The following is a 19053-nucleotide window of genomic DNA, read 5'->3' as shown; positions in this document are numbered from 1 at the left end:
ACACAGACGGGAACGTACCATACACACTGTTCCCTACCGCACTTCAACTGAGCCCCAGTGACGACACCCGCGCATCTCTGGTCTGCTTTTAGCGCTGCCCAGCAAATCCGGCGCAAGGCAGGAGTTGGGGTTATTTCACGGGTCCTCTATGGCCGCTACCTACGTTCGCTCCAGCCTGTTGCTATGACCAACCGCTCCGCGGTGAATAAAGCTGGATGTTCATCACCGCCAGCCGGAGCGCGGACGGCGGCAGGACAGTTTCCTGGCAGTGCAATTAGCACGCGGCTCCTAATGCCGTTTCACGAGTGTTTGCAATGTTCCCGTCCTTGTGGGATGGAGGTCTGGGCCCAGGAGGTCAAGATCAGGGGACAGGAGTGCCAGAGAGTTGCTTTTTCTTTTCTCCATGTCAAGGAAATGCCTCTCCCGGCCTTAGTCTTTAGGAAAAAAGGCTAATTCAATTTGAGCTGCATACCCCTGACTGGGTTCTCTATGAATTATGGGTCTTTAAAAAGACAGGAAGGGAGATGGGATATTGGATTTCCAAACTGGCTTTATCTTCCTCAATCTCCAGTGCACCCCCAGCTTCTGGTTTAAGTGCTGCGCTGCCCAGCGGCACCGTTAAGGCCCGCTCCCAATTAGCCAGGCCTGGGGGGTGGTGACCGGGCCCCAAACGGCTTTGCTGGAGCTCGGCCTGCCTGCCTGTCGCTACTTGTAGGAAAACCTGAGCCCCGAGCCTCACTGCCTCCCTGTGGGACTTGCCCAAGGGGGCTCTGGGGCCACCTCAGGTCCTGCCTGGGTGAAGGGCTGTGTCTCCAGGGGCGAAGCCACAAAGGCAGGATGGAGGTGGGAGAGGCAGACGGGGGCTCAGAAATGCAGCCCGTCCTCCTCCGGACCGAGGAGCTGCACCACTGCTTCGAGGGCCTCTCGTTAAAACACTGGGCATGCCCGGCCCGGGCATCTGGCCTTGACTGGTGACGGCTGTCATGACTTGGGGGAGGAGGAGAACGAGGAGCACCTTGGCCGTGGCTGGGGAGGCTTCTAAACCCCCGACAGCATCTCTGTCCGCATCCCTCCCCCCAGCTGCCGCTAGTACCCTGGGGAGGACATCGCGTGATCTGGGGGCTGCATGCTCTGTCCCCGAAAGGTGGGAGCCCCCCGTGCCGCCCACCCCGGAGGACGGCAGGCTGCTGGACCCGGCTCTCTCTCCCAGTCTCCGGCACACAGAGACCCTCACGGCAGCGCAGTCTCCTGCGCGCCTATCCCGCAAAGGCGGCCGCATCACCTCCGCGGGGAAGGGTGCGGGAAAAGCGCTCTCTCCAAAGTCTTGAGCATTTTTCTCCTCAGAGTGGGGACAGCGTAACGTTATATTCCTGTAAGATCCTGCGAGAAGGGCTGTTCTTCTCCCGTTCCAGACAGAGACGTGTTTTCCCGAGAGCTGTTCCCGACAGCTGGTAGTGAGGGAACAGGATCAGAATCGATAAGTCCTGGGTCCCATTTTTATTTTTGCAAAATGAAAACAGCTCTTCTTTTCTGATGATGAAAATGCTACATGCACAGTGTTCCTGAAAAAATTCAAATGGTACAAAAAAACAAACAAACAAACCACAAAACATGAGGAAGAAAAATAAAAAATTGCCCAACTCCATTCACCAAGAGATAAACAAATGTCGACATTTCAGTGTTTATCTTTCCAGCTCTTTCTCTGTGAGGGAGCGTCTGCATATATTGTACTTAGCCTGTTTTTCCCTTATCAGGGTCGGAAAACCAGGGTTTTCGCAGCCCGGGCTGGGTCATGCTTGCTGGTGGCGGGTCCTTGTCCTGTGCCTTGCAGGATGTTTGGAAGGGTCCCTGGTGTCCATGCACCGAACGCTCGTGTCATTTCCCTACCCCCAGCTCTGACAACCAAAAATGTCCCTAGACCAGGGGGGGGGTGGGGGGGGGGGCACAGAACTGCCCCTAGTTGCGAACCGCTGAAATCAGCAGACCCCTGTCCCCACTGTTCTGTGAACACCCGTGTCTGGAGGGAGAGGAGGATGAGGGTTTCTGACGCGGGTGTCCTTCTGTTTAAGTGTCAGGCTTGGACATGCAAGCCCAGCTCTGGTATTTACGAGGAAAGCCCTCTAGGAAGTTAGTTGAATTCTCTGAGCCACCGTTTCCGGTCCACAGACGGGGACAGTGACGGGATGCCTGTGCCAGGAGGGGTCCCCCCGGGACCCGTCCAGAGTCCAGGCTGGGTCGGTCCCGAGTACGCCTCGCACTGCTTCCTCTGACGGGGCCCCCCAGACTGGCGGAGGCTGGGCCCTTCCCAGGCGGGAGGGGTGGGCTCCAGGGTGATTTATTCCAGGCACTGAGGCCAGGGGAGCGGTGAGGGGGCTGGCGCAGACGGTGTCGTGAGGTTCTGTTTGTGGGCTTTGTTTTTTAATTCAATTCTTTCGGAAAACAGATAAGCACACGTCTGCTTCAATCTACGAGGCCAGGTTCTTTCTTTTCGTGTAAACTTTGGTTTCTTTTCAGCTTCAGATATTAAAAAAAGAAAAAAAAAAGACAAATGTACTAGATCAGTGGAGGTTTAAGCAAATTGGTTTATTCCATTGCCGGGGGAATTGGGGTGGATGAGTCATAATCCTTGATTTTTACCAAGAAGCGTCTGGTTTCAATGCTGATGAAAAAGCGGCCTGCAGCCTCCTGTTGGAGGGGACTCGGGGCCTGGGCCCAGCCCCCATTTGGGACCCTCTCTTCACGGCCCCCAGTGGTCTTGGCTGCCTCTCCGCTCGCTCTGGCCCGCCCACGTTTCCTCATCCATAAAATGACCCTGGGAGACAGTTCTGGTTATGTCCCACAGGCTCATCAGAGCAGAACAGCACCCGCCCCCCCCAGGACAAAGCACCGTGGGGTGGGCCGAGAGCCCTGAGCTCTGAGCCCGCCCCCCGGGCTCTCCCCACGGAGCCTCTGACCCTGCAGTTCCACCCCTCCTGGCCCCCATCCCCTCCCCAGGGAGGACCAGCCAGCCTGTTGCACATGCTCATCGGCAGCAGTCTGGCAGGTGCTTCTCTCATCCTGCAGTGGCCCTCTGCCTGGTTTGGTTCACTTTGCCCCCACCAGTGTGTCACACAGCACCGGCCGGTCAGCACAGAAAGAAAGAGTCAACAAAGTTAGGAGGGAGGGAGGCCAGGGGACCCTCCCACCGTTGAAAGAGTGATCTGCTTTTTCACCCCCTTCCATGCTGCAGCAGCACAGGAACATAAGATCTCTCGGGTCCCCCCCGCCACCCCCCCTCCGGGGCCCAGGTGAGCATCTCCCATTAGTGGACTGAGCAGCCGCATCCATTAAGCCACCTGCGATGGCCCGGCAGCCGCCAGCCAGCGTGTGGGCGAGGCAGTGACTCAGCGCCTCCCCGCACGGGTGACCGAGAGGCCTGCTCCTGCCTTCCCGGGGGCCGTCCTCGCCAGCTCTGGAGAGATTATGTGCGGCGTAATTTATAGTAAAAATCCAATGAACATTAATTCTGGTGAGTCACCCATGCAGAAAGGGCACCCGGCGGCTGTGGACGTGGGCTGTGCTGGGGAACGGCTAAGTGTTTAATCAAAGTGAGGGGTGGCTGCCGTCTCAGTTCCTGGGGTTTTGGGGGGGTGGGTGGGTGCCAGGGTCTGGGCCCCTTCGGCCACCATGTCACACATCCGGATGTCTCAGGGCCCACAGCCCCTCCAGCTCCCTTATGTCCAGATGGGGACCCGAAGACCAGAGGGTCACGCCAGACTCATCAAATGTCTGGCCCCCAGAGCACCCCCTCCCCTGTCAGGCCCACGGTGGCCCCCCGGCAGCCAGGGCGACCTGCACCTGCACTCCCCTCCCCCACACCTTCTCCCTGGCCCAGTGCGGCCACCTCTCAAGGGGCCCCTCCAACAGCCTCCCCCCGTCGTGTCCCCACTTCCACTCTGGCCTCAGATAGCATTCTAGGAGGAACTTTCCAAAATGCAAATGCATCATCCCTCGTCTGAAACACTTCAGTGGCTCTTTCTCCCCTGCTCTTCTCAGTCCAATCCAAGCTGGGGTGGGGGTTGAGGGAGCCCTGGAAGGTCAAGGCCTTCGCACTTCCTCACCCTCCCCCATGGCTGCACTTCCTTCTGCCTAGCCTCCTGGCAACCTCCTTCTCATTCCACGTGCATGCCACCTCCTCCAAGAAGCCCTCCTGGCTTCTCCCGGTCAAGACCCTACTAAACCACACGGCCAGGGTCTGTCTCAGGCATGGGCTCTACGCTCATGAGCAGGCCCATGTCCATCCTGCTCCCTATGTCCCTGGGGCCCACAGGCGGTGGGCACAGGCGCAGATCTCTTTTCAGACTGTTTGCAGGAAGGGCGGGCGGCGGAGGGGGGGGCTGGGCCCTGCTCTTTGTCCTCTTCCCCTGGCCCTTCCAGGACTCTGCCCAGGAAAGGCCCTGCAGATCTCCGATCGCCCCAGCCAGCCCCTCCAGCCCTGGGCAGCCGCCCTGGGCCTGGACCGCAGGCCAGTCGTCACAGCTGCATGCGAAGAAACGGGCCCCAGTTGGCTCCGATTCGCGGGCGGGTGCAAGTGCCCAGGACACGGGCATCTTCTCTTCCTGGGAGGAAGGCACCGTCCCAGCCCCTCGCGGCGAGAGCATCCTGCCTTGTGGGGTGCTGGGGGCAGACAGGCCCGCCCGGGCCTCTTCCTTCAACTTGTGGGAACCACTGCCAGCAGCGGGGAAGGCTGGTGGACAGAGCCTCCAGCAGTGGGTCCAGGATACTCTGGGCCGGCCCAGCGTGTCACTGATGCCCACAGGAGCTCCTGTCCTGCGCCTTCAACTCAGACCCATCGCGTCCGCCCCCTGCCCACGCTCACCGCCCATCTCTGGTCCCAAAGCCCCCCACCCACCCACCCACCACCCTGCGCCTCCTCTGCACTGACTTCCTCGCTCCTGCACACAGACCACCCCCCATAAAGGACTCTCGCCCTCACCTTTCCTACCCGGCTGGCAGCTACTCACCTGGCGGGTGCCAGCCCCTGGCACTGGGAGACCCGCCAGGTGGCTGGCATCTTGACCAGAGAGGAAGCCCATGCCCTGTAAACATGCACATGAAACACTGCGACTCGGACACGGATGTGGGCATCCACATGCTCTCCATCCGGGAAGGCCTGGTGCCTTTCTTTTTCTCACAGGCTGGGACAAATCTGTTTTCATATATGTACACCTATATTTTAAGTAAACTTTGTATTTTATTTTATTTGTTGTTTTTTGGCTGTGCTCACGGCATACAAAAATTCCTAGACCATGGATGTGATGCCAGATCCTTAACTCACTGAGCCACCAGGGAACTCCTAAACATTTTTTTTCATGATTTCTATTTTTTCCATCATAGCTGGTTTACGGTGTTCTGTCACTTTTCTACTGTACAGCAAGGTGACCCAGTCACACACACATGTATGGATTCTTTTTCTTACATTATCATCCTCTGTCATAAGTGACTAGATACAGTTCCCAGTGCTATACAGCAAGACCTCATTGCTTATCCATTCCCAAGGCAAGCGTTTGCATCTATTAACCCCCAAATCCCATCCATCCCACTTCCTCCCCCTCCCCCTTGGCAACTACAAGTCTGTTCTCCAAGTCAGTGATTAAACTTTGTATTTTAGTTACAGATTGACAGAGATGTTGCCACCCAGCAGTTTCTGTGTGCCCAGCCCCCGCCCTGCCCCATCACACTGCCATGGTAATTCGTCACTGCCAATAAGCCAATATCGATACATTATTGTTAACTGAGCTGCAGGGGTTAATCTGGTCTCACTAGTTGTTTTTTTAATTTCTTTTTTTCTTTTTAGGGCTGCACCCGTGGCGGCACATGGAGGTTCCCAGGCTAGGGGTCTAATCAGAGCTGTAGCTGCCGGCCTGCACCACAGTCACAGCAACACCAGATCCAAGCTGTGTCTGCGACCTATACCACAGCTCATGGCAACGCCCGGCTCCTTAACCCACTGAGCGAGGCCAGGGATCGAACCCTCCCTCATCCTCGTGGATACTCGTCGGGTTTGTTTCCGCTGCGCCACGAGGGGAACTCCATCTCACTTGTGTTTGAGGACCATTCTGGGGAGTGCTAGCAGGTGTTCTGTAGGGTGCCCCTGGCGTCTGGGTCACGGGCACGGAGGAAGCCCAGCACACGCGGGCCCCCTCACTGCGTCCGTTCAGGTCCAAGCCCTCAGCACGACCGGGCAGTCGTGGTTCGGGGCTATGACCTTTATTCCCCTCCTTTCCACCCTTGACCCTGGGAGCAGGTCCCCACGTGCTGCCGACGTCAGGGTGTGGAAGTTACGGTCCTGCCTTGAGGGAGCATCTGTGGGAGGCTTTGTAGCTCCTGACTTCAGTGTGGCTCATGGACGTTTATTCTAAATGTGGGGTTATGATCCCCTATTTCCTGGGTAGTCATATCGTGGGGCTCCAGGCTCATCCCACAGACCTTGTCTCAGCCCAGGAATAAGCTCTTTTTGCAAGGAACCTGGTTCCTTTTATCGGGAAATGGTGTTAGGAACCAAAATCTGAGTGTGGGGTGTGCTTATCACGATGGGGTGTCACTGCTTCTCAGAGCCGTGGTGAGAGCCAGGAAACACATACACTAGCCACTGTACATAAACTGCTCCAGGACCACCCGTCAAGTGTGACGTTAAGCTAAACACCCTCAATCTCCAGGACCCTGGAAGGGCAGTTTCTCTACAGCTCAGCTGCCCTGGGGCATTAGAGTCCAGGTCAGGTTCAAACGGGGTAACAGGAGATGTGCTGAATTTTTCTTTTCTTCCTGCCAAGCAGGTGAAGGTAAAATTTATGTAAGCTAATAGTGCCTCAGGAGTTCTCAGCCGGGGTGAACTGCCCTTGGGAAGACACTGGGCAGCACCTGGAGACAATTTTGGGGGTGACAACTGGTAAGGGTGGCATCTCACGCTGGGGGGGGCAGGGATGCTGCTCAACACCCTGCAGTGCCCAGGACGGCCCCATGGCAGAGAATGGTCCAGCCCCAAATGTCAGCATTGCTAAAGATGGAGAAGCCTCAGGCACAAGATACAAAGGGGAGGGAATTCTTGAGGGGGCCCCCACTTAAAATCCTGACACTTTTTAAAATTCTCATAAAAGTGCTTAATAGAAGGGATGCATTACATTCTCATCTATTATATTCTAATCCTTTATTTAAAAAAATCCAAACTATAGCTGATTTATAGCATTGTGTTGGTCTCACACATTCAGCTTCAGATTCTTTTCCATTACAGGTTATTACAAAGTGTTGAGTATAGTTCCCTGTGCTATGCAGCAGCTCCTTGTTGGGTATCTATTTTGTGCGTGGCGGCAGGTAGCTGTCAATCCCATGCTCCCCATTCCTCCCCCGCCCCCCCCAGGTAACCCTACATTTTCTCCTATGCCTAGGAGTCCATTTGTTTTGTAAATAAATTCATTTGCATTATTATTTTTTTTAAGATTCCACATAGAGGTGACAGTATATATTTATCTTCATCTGGCTTACTTGGTATAATCTCTAGATCCATCCATCTTGCTGCAAATGGCATTATGTATTTTTTTTTTTTTTGGCTGAGTTATATGGTGCTGTGTATATGTACCACATCTTTATCCATTCACCTGTTGATGGACATTTAGCTTGATTCTATGTCTTGGCTGTTGTGAATAGTGCTGCAGTGAACATTAGGTGCCTGTATCTTTTTAAATTGTGGTTTTGTGCAGATAAACACCTAGGGCCGGAATTGCTGGATCCTGTGGTCGTCCCACATCTAGTTTTCTGGGGAATCTCCATACTGTCTTCCATCGTGGTTGTACCAATTTACACTCCCCCCAACAGAGGAGGCGGGTTCCCTTTTCTCCACATCCTCTCCAGCAGTTACTATTTATAGATTTTTGGTGATGGCCAGTGCGACAGGTGTGAGGTGAAACCTCACTGTGGACTTGACCTGCACGTCGCTGATCATTAGACACACGAGACGCCTTCGCACGCGCCTGTGGCCTCTCTGCGTCATTGTCTTCTCTGGAGAATGTCTACTTAGGTCTTCTGGCCACGTTTTGATGGGGTTGTTTGTTTTTACGATCCTGAGTTGTGTGGGCAGTCTGTAGATTTTGGAAATTAAGCCCGTGTCAGCCACATGGTTTGCAACTACATTCTACTTTGTAGATGGTCTTTTCGCCTTGTTCATGCATAATGCGTTTTGTCTCCCTCTCCCACTTCACTTTCCCACAGAATTTATGTTTCCAATACACTACATAATACCAGTTTCTTTTTCCATTTTTTCTTTTTAGGGCTGAACCTGTGGCATATGGAAGTCTCCAGGCTAGAGGGTGGATGGGAGCTGCAGCTGCTGGCCTATACCACAGCCACAGGATCCTTAACCCACTGAGCAAGGCCAGGGATGGAACCCACGTCCTCATGGACACCAGTCAGGTTTCTTCCCGCTAAGCCCACGTAATCCTGTTTCTTGTTGAGGCTTCCTCTTCCCACCAGAGCATAAAGTCTGCGTGGAAGGGTGCTGGCCTCACTTGTGCACTGAGGCAGCCCAGCCGAGCATGGGCCATGTGCCCACTGGTGGGGAGGGGGAGGGGAAGCTTCGAGAAGGAAAGTCGGCCTTCGTGAGGATGGTGGCAGTTTCCCTGGGACAGAAGGGGCGGCTACAGGTGGGAAATGGGTGGCAGGTGTACTACAGGACAGAGGCCAGGGCTGCAGCCAGTGTGCAGCTGTGAGATGTGGGCTTAAAGGAGAAAAGTCTTGGAGCAGGCGATCTCGGGTGTTGGGGAGCACTTGGAAGAGAAGGCAGGGACGGGGGCGGCAGGGCTGATGACCCGTCTCTCACACGGTTCCAGTCGATGACCGGTTTCCCCAGCTGCAGGCATGGCCCGGAAGCCACAGCCTCATCTGCAGTCCCTCTCTTTGCCTTTCTCAGGGCCCTTGGCCAGCCTGTGCTGCTCCCCTGGAGCCTTTTCTGCTCTGGGGGCACCCAGGCCTGGCTGGCATAACTCCTGGGGCCGGCAGAGGGGCTTCCCCCCCGCCACACACACACACACACACACACACACACACACACAAAGCCACTGTGGATCCAGGACACACCCTGTGGGTGTGAGAGGGTGGCGGGTCCTCCGGCCAGGGATGCCGCGCCAACTACACGTCCTTGCTGTGATGGGGGCCGGCGCCGGTCTCTCCGAGGGACCCCAAGTGAAGAACTCACTTGTGCTAATGGCCAGGAGTCCCACCCCTGCCTCTACTCAGCACATTCTGGGGACACCCCCTGCCTGTGCCCAGGGCGCCCCGAGAATCGTCAGGACGCCACCCCGCATGTCAACATACCTCTCCCTTGGCTGCCTCTTTTCATGGTCTCAGGTGGCTGCGTCTTTCTGTCTGTCCATCCACTCATCTGCCCCTCCACCCACGCACCAGGCCAGCCATCCCGTGAACACCTCCTCTGCTCTGAGTGTACTCTGGGGTTGCGTGTGGTGGGGAGCCGGGCACTGGGAGGGTGGCCCGCAGCCTGGTGCTGTGACAAGTGCCACGGAGGAAGAGAGCAAACCATCCTGAGGGAAACGGCAGTGGGGACCCGACTTGGTCTTGGGTGGGGGCAGTGGAACCCGGGTTGGAAGCACACGTGGAAGGGGAGACGAGCCCGGATGCCCGCAAGCCCTACGGACGGAGGACGAACACAGAGAGAGGCACTCACTTACTCCTTCCACACGCATTTATTAGGCACCTACTGGGCACCACACGTGGAGACAGAGGCTGGAGAATGTCACAGTCTGCACGGCGGCGCAGCCATCACCCGGTGGGCAGCGAACAAGCATCCCACGAAGGGGCGGGGGCGGGGGCTGCCGACGCTCAAGGCCGAGGTGGGGTGGGCGTGTTCCAGGTGGTGGGGAGACACTGGAGGCCAGAGCAGCAGGACGACGGACGGGGTTTTCGCCTCCGTGCCCAGTGGCCGCCACGGGCCGGAGGAGCAGGTGGGGCCTCTGTGGGGGAGCAGCAGACGATGTCGTTGGGCCGGCCTTTCCGACTCCCCATGCCCTGCCTCCTGACCACACAGCCTGTGGGCGCAGCTCTCCTCAGAGCCTTCAGGAAAGCCTCCGCCCAACCCTCTGAATCCAGCACAACAGGATTGGGGGGGGCCCTCCGGAAGGGTCCTTCATGGTCACTGCCCACAGGGCTGTGCCTGCCGCCCCTCCCAGCCGCACCCCACGGGGGACCCAGGGCGGACACCCGCAGCCCCCTCTGCACCCTGAGGTGTCATGCAATCACACACCCGCTGCCCCCAGGCAAGCATGCACCTCGGACGCTGCCTCCACCAGCCCGCTTCCCTCCCAGTTCAAAGGCAGCGGCGTTCACTTTGGAGAAAGGGCCTTTGAACGTGGCTGGACAGGGCCTTGCAGCGAGCTCAGGGCGCCGTGGAAAAGACTCGCCTCTGTCCGGCCTCAAGCATGACACCAGCCTCGACACTGCACTTCTGAAGGTTCTGCTGCCCCAGACTTGAGGGGCCTGGGAGAAAAGCTGTGAGCCGTAGCCTCCCTGCAGCTGCGGGGACACTGCCTGGTCCTGAACAAAAGCTGCACATCGAAAAGGGCGGGCAGCTCCCTCCCACACAAAGCACAAGGCTGCCTCTTCGTGGTCACCCCTCCTGGGCCTGGGTCCTGGGTCCTGCCCCGCTGGCGGGCCTCCACGACAGGTCCATGCCACTGACCGTGGAGATGCTAGGCTGATGGGACTGGACCTCCTGCCCGAGAACATTCGCTGCGGCCTAAAGAAGCGTGAGAAGACTGCGAATGCAGCCAGGGCTGCAGGAGGAAGCCTTGGGCGGCCCTGCCCTCCAGGAGCTGGAAGGCCACAGACCCCAGCAGCCAGCGCACGCTCGTGGCTACCTCAGCCCGGGTCACCATGGCTGTCGGGCTTGTTCATTATGCAGCGGTGCAGTGTTCGCTCTAAGCTCTTCTGCTGTTACTTTATTTTATTTTTATTTTTAAACAGATCTCAGCTGATGTGGCAGGGAACTTGCAGTAAATCCTCGGTCTCAGGGAGCTGCGGGCCGAGGGGTGGCCACTAGGAACCGATCAGGCCGCCTTAAAGAAGCCCCGTGGTGAACCTCACGGACACTGAGACCAGGTATTCCTGAGAGGCACCTTGCTGGGGCTTCATTCAAAGCCAGACATGACCCCTTGAGCATGATAATGTGAGAAAGAAGGAATGTGTACATGTATGTGTGACTGGGTCACCTTGCTGTGCAGCAGAAAAGTGGCAGGACACTGCAGATCAGCTATAATGGAAAAAATAAAAGCCATTACGAACTAGGGAAAAAAAACAGCAACAAAAAAACCAAAGCTAGACGTGACCCCCCTCTCAGGGATGGAGAGCTAATGCAACAGCAGAAGGCCGAGGGCGGTTTGGCGCTGAGGGGGAGAGGGCACGCCTTACTTCCCCAGACTTTGTTCACAAAACTATTTTCTTAGCAAACCTTCCCTTCGGAGAGCACGGCTAGACTCCCATCAAGAAGAGGCCGAAGCATTAAGATTCCGGGTCAGGGAGGCGGCATTACTGAGGCTCTGTGGTGGCCACACGGAGTAGTGTCAGAGCTTCAAAGGGGACACGGCTGTGGTTGGCTCCAAGGACACTTGAAAGCAGAAAGGCTTGGGTGGAAAGAAAGACAAAAAGGGGGAAAGGTTAACAGGACCAACAGCCCCCGCCTCCCCCCTCCCCAGGTCCCACTCAGATGGACCTTCCACGCATGTCTCTTTCACCTGCCAAAACAGCCCTCGGTGCAGCTGCTACTCACAGGCCTCTTTGGACTGTTGTCTGGCGTTAACGTAAGAGAGAAACAGTCACGGCTTTGAATCTGTGGCCCCTTTTCAGATGGAGAGCAGGCTGTAATGGCATGGGTTGAGTGGAGCTCTCCAAGGCCTTTCTGTCCCCGTAGCCCAACCACCCGCTCAGAGGTAACAGCATTAGGGCATCGGGGCCTGCAGCCAGGCAAGGGCACAGCACGAGGATCAAGCTTAGAGGAGCTTCTCTGGAACCTTCCAGCTGGCCAGAGGAAGGAGTTGGGGAGCTCCGTGATGCTCCTGCCTATCCCGTGGAGCAGGCCGGGGTGGGGGGGACCCCACCGTGCAGCCTTGCTCGTGACAGATGACAGAGCTGCGGAGACCACCCCCTCTGCACCCAGGCCTCACACGCACAAGGGAGCCCACGCGGGTCACGTCACTTACCTGTGGCCACAAGGCTGGTTCCGTGAACAGGTCCAAGAGGTGTCCAGGGTGGGCGGGGGGCCAGAGGAGCCCCCACCCCAAGGAGTCTCCTGAGAAAGGGGTGCCACCGGCGTCGGTCCTGCAGCTGTGCCAAGGCTCGAGCCCCGGGAATGTCAACCATCCAGGTAGGACGCTGGGAGGGGCTCCAGCGGGAGCCCGGGGGTGTCCAGGAGACCCCTTCACCTGAACCCACAGTCCCCGCTGACCCCGGGGCCTGTGATTCCCATCGGGGGTGGAGAAGCGGCCCCAGGCACTGCTCCTCTCCAGGGTCCAAAAAACCCCAGAAAAACCGGTAACATCCCGTCCACGGGGATGAAGATGAGCAGCCCCTGCACGAGGGAGGCGCCGTTGGAGGTCAGGTCGCCGCACACACTGCTCTGCCTACCACTCGGCCATCACCCCAGCTGAGACAACCTCCCTACCACGTGGGCACCAGGCCAGAAGGACCCAGATCTGAGGCCAGGCTGAGCCCCAAAGGGCTGCAGAAAGGTCCACAGTACTAGGGGCCCTTCCACACCGTCGAGAACAGGGCCGCAGAGGAGAAGCCACGGCCAGCTCTGCCCGTGCCAGGGCCCTTCCCCAGCTTGGAACCTGCCAGGCTCCTGACTCAGCCCAAGACCACCTCGGACCCCGCCTGGAGCCCCTCGCCCCAGGCAGCGGCACTCGAAGGCAGTGGTTTGGAAGGTAGGCTCTGGAGCCCGACCCGGCACCTGGGCTCGGATCTGGGCACAGCACTCGCCAGCGGGGCAGCCTCTCTGGGCCTCAGCTTCCCGGCAGGGCCGCTGTAGAGACTGGGTGGTGAACGCAGTCCTTTCCTGTCTGGGACGGGGTGGCACCACGAGACACAGCAAATAAGAGGGACCAACAAACCAGGAAGGCTCCTTGGCGCCCAGATCACGTGCGGCAGGCGGTGCAGGACCAGCCCCCCCGCCCCCCACCCAGTGCTGCTCCCATCTCCGTGCTGCTCCCACCCTGAGTGCCGCTCCTACGGCCCGGAGCCTCAGTTCTTCTAAGCCTTCGAGGAGGTGGCCCTGAAGGCCCCGCCAGAGTCACAGCTGTCCTGGGTCCTTCCCAGGGGCCTGGACACATGGGAGAGGCGTTGAGATCGCAGAGGACAAGGAGGCAATTCTGCACAGGGAGAGGAATTGACTCAAGGGCCCCTGAGAACCCCCCCCCCACGGCCCTCCCTCCTTCCCCTGGGCTGAAGGGCCACGCCCGGCTTTGGGAGCTGCCCTGGCCTCCTCGGTGCCTCCTCAGCTGCCATCACCACGGCTGAGAGGCCGAGACACGGAGAGGCTGGAGGTGCCACCCTAACTGCTCTCACTCTGCTGTTCAGGCTGTGAAGAGGCCGCAGGGAGAAAACTGGGCCTCCCCACTGGTCTCCTGGGCCCAGCCGAGGCCCTGGTGAAGGCTCGATGCCCTCTTCCCTGCCCCCCCAGGCTGGGCCACCCAGAGAACGTCCACGAGCCCAGGTCTCCCGGCCCAATGTCACAGCAAAGTCAAGGAGGCCCCGGCCAGCAGCTCAGAGGCTCATTCCAAAGGCCCTCGTTCCTCGTGGGATAATAATAGCTCCACTTTGCTGGGGTGGAGGGCACGTGCAAATGCCTCCAGAGGCCAGGCCTTGCTCGGCCAGGAGTGACGGGGCCAGGTGGAGGCGCGGGGACGGCGGGTCCATGAATCACCAACAGGGGGCGGCCGCCCCTCAGCCTCAGGGGCCGGGGGGCAGCGGGCCCCAGCCGACGAGAGGCTCCCTTAGGCCGGAAGTCAAATCTCCAGGCTCAGGACTCAGCGTCGGCGGTGGTCCTTAAGTCAGACCTAACGAAAACGAGGTCTGTGCGGGTGAGACAACCGTCTCCGGGGGGCTCGGGCCTGGGGGCCGCTCCCAAGCGCCATTCGGGATGCAGGTGGTCACAGGTTAGTCTGGGCCGGGAACAACAGCGGCGGCGACCAGGCATCGACCTCCGGGGGCCTGCTCCTTCCCGGGGAGGGTACTGGCCAGCCGGGCGCGTGAGCAGTGATGGGGGGCACAGGGGACAGGGGTGCTGATGACAGCGGCCCTGAGGCTGGCGCGCGGCGCTGTCTGACACGGGACCTGGACTGGACCGCAGGCTGCACCCCGTGCGCTCCTCTGGGCCGGGTCTCAGCCCTGCCGACCCCAGACGCCAGACCCTCCTTGGCGTGCCCCTGCCCCCAGCACCCGCTCGGTCCTCACCTGGCCCTCGGCCCACCCGCCGGCGCCGACCGCTCATCAGATGCTCCCCCTGCTACCTCTGCGCTGAACCCGACATCTGGGCCTCTTCCCAGACGCTAATCCCGCCCAGCTCTCCAACTGCATGGAGCCTGGCAGAGCGGTGTCCTCCAAATCCCCCGGCCCCTCTACCCGCCGCCAACCGGGCTTCCATTTGTCCCGGGACATTTAAAAATATCTGCCCAGCCTTGGCATAGAGAACCCAATCCCCCAGTTGTTTGAATGCCAGCCCCCCATTCGGCCCGCATGTGCCTCCGCCTCCAGTAACAGCGTAAGCTGACCCCGAGCTCGGGCCGCCCAACCCTCTGCCCACCCCTGCCCCCCTAAAGGCCGCCCCCTCGCCAATGGTGTTGGCAGCTCGAGCCCTTTCCCGACCCTACAAGGAGAAGACGGGCGCGGGGCAGGGACACGGACCACGTGCCCAGAGTGTGGTGCGATGTCGCCACAGCTGTCCCACTCTCCCCGGCTCCCGGCCCCAGCGGGCCCCACGGCCCTGCTATTAGTACAGCGCCAGGGGGCCCCGCAGCCGGCCACGGCCAGCTCTTTCCACACGACAGTGACAACTGACATCGCACGGTCTTTTAAAGAGACCGTGGCTGAAATCTGCCTGGCCACTGGAAACGTCTCCCTTTCGCGTGGGGCATCGCCAACGATCCTTTCAGGGGCTGTTAAGGGCATCTGCCCGATGGGTGGAGACCTCAGGAGACGGGGCTCACAGGCTACTTTCCGGGCTGGGGTCCCCAGGTCTGTGCCGTGATCAGGCTTCGTGGAGAAGAGGCGGGGAGAGCAGGTCCGTGACCCCAGCGTGCCCTCCTCCAGGGGGAGGAAGACAGCGGCGTGGACAGACCCCAGGGAGCTCGGAAAGAGCTGGGGCGAGAGGACATGTTTTCTGGGATTTAGATGTTTTAAAGGACATGTGGAGAAAGGCTGGGGCTCAGAGGAAAGCGGCGCACAGGGGCTGGTGGTACCGCAGCCATGCCAGGGCCCTGGGCTCACCCCCACCTCGGTGTACTTAGAAATCTCCATGACAACACGTTTAAAAATATACACGTGGACAAAAATATTCAGCAAAAGTTTGCTGAGGGCCCAGCCTCGCACTCGCCAGTTCTTCTGGACCCTGGTGGTTTGCACGTATGGAAGGAGCGCAGAGTCGGGAGTGCCGAGCAGGAACGGCGTGGCCTGGACACCATCTCCTCGACCTGCTCCCCACACGCCCGAGGTTCCCCAAAACATCCCGCTTTTAGGCATAGGATTTAGGATCACTGTCGCCGGCGCCGGAACCCTCGGGCCAAGCTGGGAAAGCGCAGTGGGAAACGTCGCCGGCTAGACTAGACGGCCCCGAACCCCCAAGGTGTCCCCGCAGAGGGAACAAGGAGGGGCACCCTGGGTCATCAGACGCTCCCTGAGAATGCCACCTTAGCTTATCAGCACGCGCTGGCTCAGTCCTGCCTGCTTCTGCCCTTTGCGAAAAGCGGATCCTGCCGCCCGTGTGAATCCCTACTTCCAGACACAGGCTCTTGGCTGGCATTTCCTGGCAGCCAATCAAGAACAGAGAGCACCGCTCCCTGCACCCAATCCCCGGAAAAGCCCCGCATGAGCGGCCAGGCCAGGGCCCGGGCCGGGGAGGGCGTCCTGCGAGGCGCCGCAGGAAGTCGGAGGAGCCTGGGCTCCGTGTCCTCCCTTTGGATGCGGCTGCGCGGAGGCCAAGGGCGCAGGGTGAGGCCTCCCCGATAAGTCTGTTTCTTGGCTGCATCTGCAAACCAAAACATGTGAGGTGCTGGCAGATGTCATGGTAAAGGCAGCACAAGACGACTGCATCTGTCGATTTATTATTAGGAGGCAAATGTCATGGAAAAAAAATACGCCCCAAGTAATTCAGTCCTGCCCAAAGTCAACAGCTGCAGCTGCTTGGAGCCAGAATCCTTCCTACGGCACCTCAGCGGACAGGGGCCTTCCTGCGTCCTGGGGTCAGAGTCCCATTTGTCCCCTCGGAGGGCAAAGTCCACAGGCGAGGGACACCCCCAGGCTCCCAGCCTTCCTGGGGTGCATCTTCCTGGGTGGAGGGGGGTGGAGACCCCTTGGCAGGTGTGTGGGGAAGACGGAGCTGGGCTAGATGGCCTCCGAGGTGCGTTTCGCGAGCTACACACCGATCTTGGCAGCTATTTAAAAAATACTCAGCCAGAAGCCAAGTGATATTGGTATAATTTCCCTTTAAAACCAAACTCATTTCCATAAAAAAAGCAAGTCGGTTTAAAGGAAAGCGTTAAGTGGTTATGACAGGGTGGGGCTGGGGCGAAACTCCTGAACGAAGAACAGGAGTAACTGAAGCTGGAGCAAAAATGATCTCGCTGTTTCTAAAAGACGGTGGAATTTTTTTCGAACTTTGAAGGTACTTTTGAGCTCAGAAAGTTCTCAGTACGTTCTCTGTCTAAAATTGGCTGTTTCCTGCACCGGGGAGCCCCCCCACCCAGGGCACCGTCTCCCCTCCCGTGGAGAGAGCAAAGCCCCCAGGCACAGGGTCTCGGGGCCCAGCCCTCCAGTCAAATGGGAAAGCTCCCACTTTCCCGCCGGAGTTCACTCCTTCCCTTGAGCTTCCGCAGCGACCTCAGGAAGAAACAGCGTCCCCCTGTGTGTGGGCAGGTCACCCAACCCAACAGGCGCTCTCGCGAGCAGACTTGCTCTTGCCACAGCGACGTCCACTGGAAAGAAACGTGGCCATGAGAGTTAGCGCCTTGTAAACACGTTAAAAATAATGTTAACTCTATTGGCTCACTCACAGATGGGCCTGCAGCGCCGCATTGTTAGCAACAGTGGCAGACGAAGGACGAGCCAGGATGCCCACGCGTGGCCGGGGAAGTCCTGGTGCGTCTCTCATCCCGGAATCCACCCCCACCGCCGCCACTAGTGCTGCCTTTCGTGCTCAAAACTCTTCCTGCTGGAGGACAAATCCTACCAACCCCGAGTTACCCACCAGGAGGGACTTGTCTGTGCCAGCAGGGAGCGGGGTGGGGGCAGGGCCTCGATCTCGAAGGCTGGGAGCGGTCTTGAAACCGCGGCCCCTCCAACGTTAAACTATCCAGACCCAGGGTTAGGGCAGGAGGGGCCCTCAGGTTCAAACAATCAAGTGAAGAGGTCAGCTCTCCTCAGAGCACTGCCGAGCCAGACCCCAAACCTGCAGGAGCGGCCTGAACGTGCATGTGTCTAAAAGAGCTCAGCTCGGCGTTCCCCTTGTGGCGCAGAAATAACGAACCTCACCAGCACCCATGAGGACGCAGGTGCGACCCCTGGCCTCGCTCAGGGGGTTAAGGATCCGGCGTTGCTGTGGCTGTGGCGTAGGCCGGCAGCTGTAGCTCTAATTCCACCTCTGGCCTGGGAATCAGAGGGTGTGGCCCTAAAAAGACAAACAGTAAACAAAGAAAAATGAAAGAACTCAGTTCCCTGCGTGAAGAACCGAAAGACGGACAAGAGTGGGAGGGTGCCTCAAACACTAAAACCAGAGTTGCCACGTGACGCTGCGGCCCCACTCCTGGGCAGCCACCAGCGATTTCCAATTCAAAGACACACGCGCCGCGACGTTCACAGCAGTCCTCTCTACAGTGGCCAGGACGTGGAAGCGACTTGAATGTCCGTCGGCAGAGGAGCGCATAAGAGGACAGGCTACACGAGAGGCCACGGAGAGACAGCACCCAATTTGCCCGACGGCTCCGACTAGGCGCTTTCCCGCCTCTCGGCCTTTATCTCCACCCCCACCCCACCCCCACCCCCGGCGTCGGCTGAGCCATCGGTCAGTCTCCCAGCTCGGTACCGGTTTGCCTGGGACCACTCACTCCTAGGTGCGACCTAGTGCCCCCCACCATGGTCACGCCACAGCCCGGAAGGCAGGGTTTTCTGGACCCTAGAAAGACCTTATTTTGCACCGTGGAGGCCAAAGGCCAGGCCTTTGATGCTGCTGGTTAGTGGAGAAGCAGGAGGCAAAATGTACACCCGGGCCCTGCTGGTCCCACATCGATCGGGCTTATCGCCTCTCCTCCCGGCCTTTCTGCCGAGCTCCCCTCACAGCAAACCATCGCGAACCCACCTCAATCCTGTCAGAGAAAACACAGGAGGAGAACATTCCTTTAAAGAAAGAGCCCGACGAGGAGGAACCTACGCGTCAGGGAACACGGTGGCGGCGGCGGCACAGAGCGAGGGTGGAGAAACCGGAAGGGGATGAGAGAAGAATAAGCACAGGCCTTCCCCGCGTGGCTCAGCACCCAGCGAACCCAACTGGCATCCATGAGGACGCGGCTTCCATCCCTGGCCTCGCTCAGGGGGTTAAGGATCCAGCGTTGCCCTGAGCTGTGGTGTAGGTCGCCGGCACAGCTTGGATCCCACGTGGCTGTGGCTGTGGCTGTGGTGGAGGCCGGCAGCTGTAGCTCCGACTGGACCCCTAGCCTGGGAACCTCCATATGCCTGGGAGCAGCCCTAGAAAAACAAAACAAAACAACAACAACAAAAGAAATAAAAACATCAACCTAACGAAATGCC

At 58.7% G+C, this 19053-nt stretch overlaps 1 protein-coding gene across 8 annotated transcripts; it reads right to left on the bottom strand.

Annotated features, from left to right (window-relative positions):
* Positions 1-9712: 9712 nt before the first annotated feature.
* LOC125122441 (uncharacterized) lies at positions 9713-17794 on the bottom strand. 8 transcript variants are annotated; one of them, XM_047770772.1, is made up of 4 exons: positions 12240-17794; positions 11810-11829; positions 11492-11663; positions 9713-9998 (listed from the first exon to the last, which is right to left on the bottom strand). In XM_047770772.1, exon 1 carries the CDS (start codon positions 15772-15774, stop codon positions 14695-14697), a length of 1080 nt encoding a protein of 359 aa, XP_047626728.1. In that variant the 5' UTR covers positions 15775-17794; the 3' UTR covers positions 9713-9998; positions 11492-11663; positions 11810-11829; positions 12240-14694. The 8 variants fall into 8 exon arrangements, with proteins under 8 accessions (XP_047626728.1, XP_047626722.1, XP_047626724.1 ...); XM_047770766.1 differs by having other exon boundaries at positions 11775-17794; XM_047770768.1 differs by having other exon boundaries at positions 11810-17794.
* Positions 17795-19053: the final 1259 nt, after the last annotated feature.

This window comes from Phacochoerus africanus, chromosome 3, assembly GCF_016906955.1.
Source record: "Phacochoerus africanus isolate WHEZ1 chromosome 3, ROS_Pafr_v1, whole genome shotgun sequence".
Taxonomy (NCBI): Eukaryota; Metazoa; Chordata; class Mammalia; order Artiodactyla; family Suidae; genus Phacochoerus; species Phacochoerus africanus.
Note: the sequence above shows the minus strand (reverse complement) of the source record. Positions and strands in the feature narration are given on the sequence as shown.

Bases quoted from the DNA above. Each gene is read 5' to 3' on its own strand.
- LOC125122441 (XM_047770764.1), bottom strand. From the start codon at position 15,774: ATGCCTAAAAGCGGGATGTTTTGGGGAACCTCGGGCGTGTGGGGAGCA.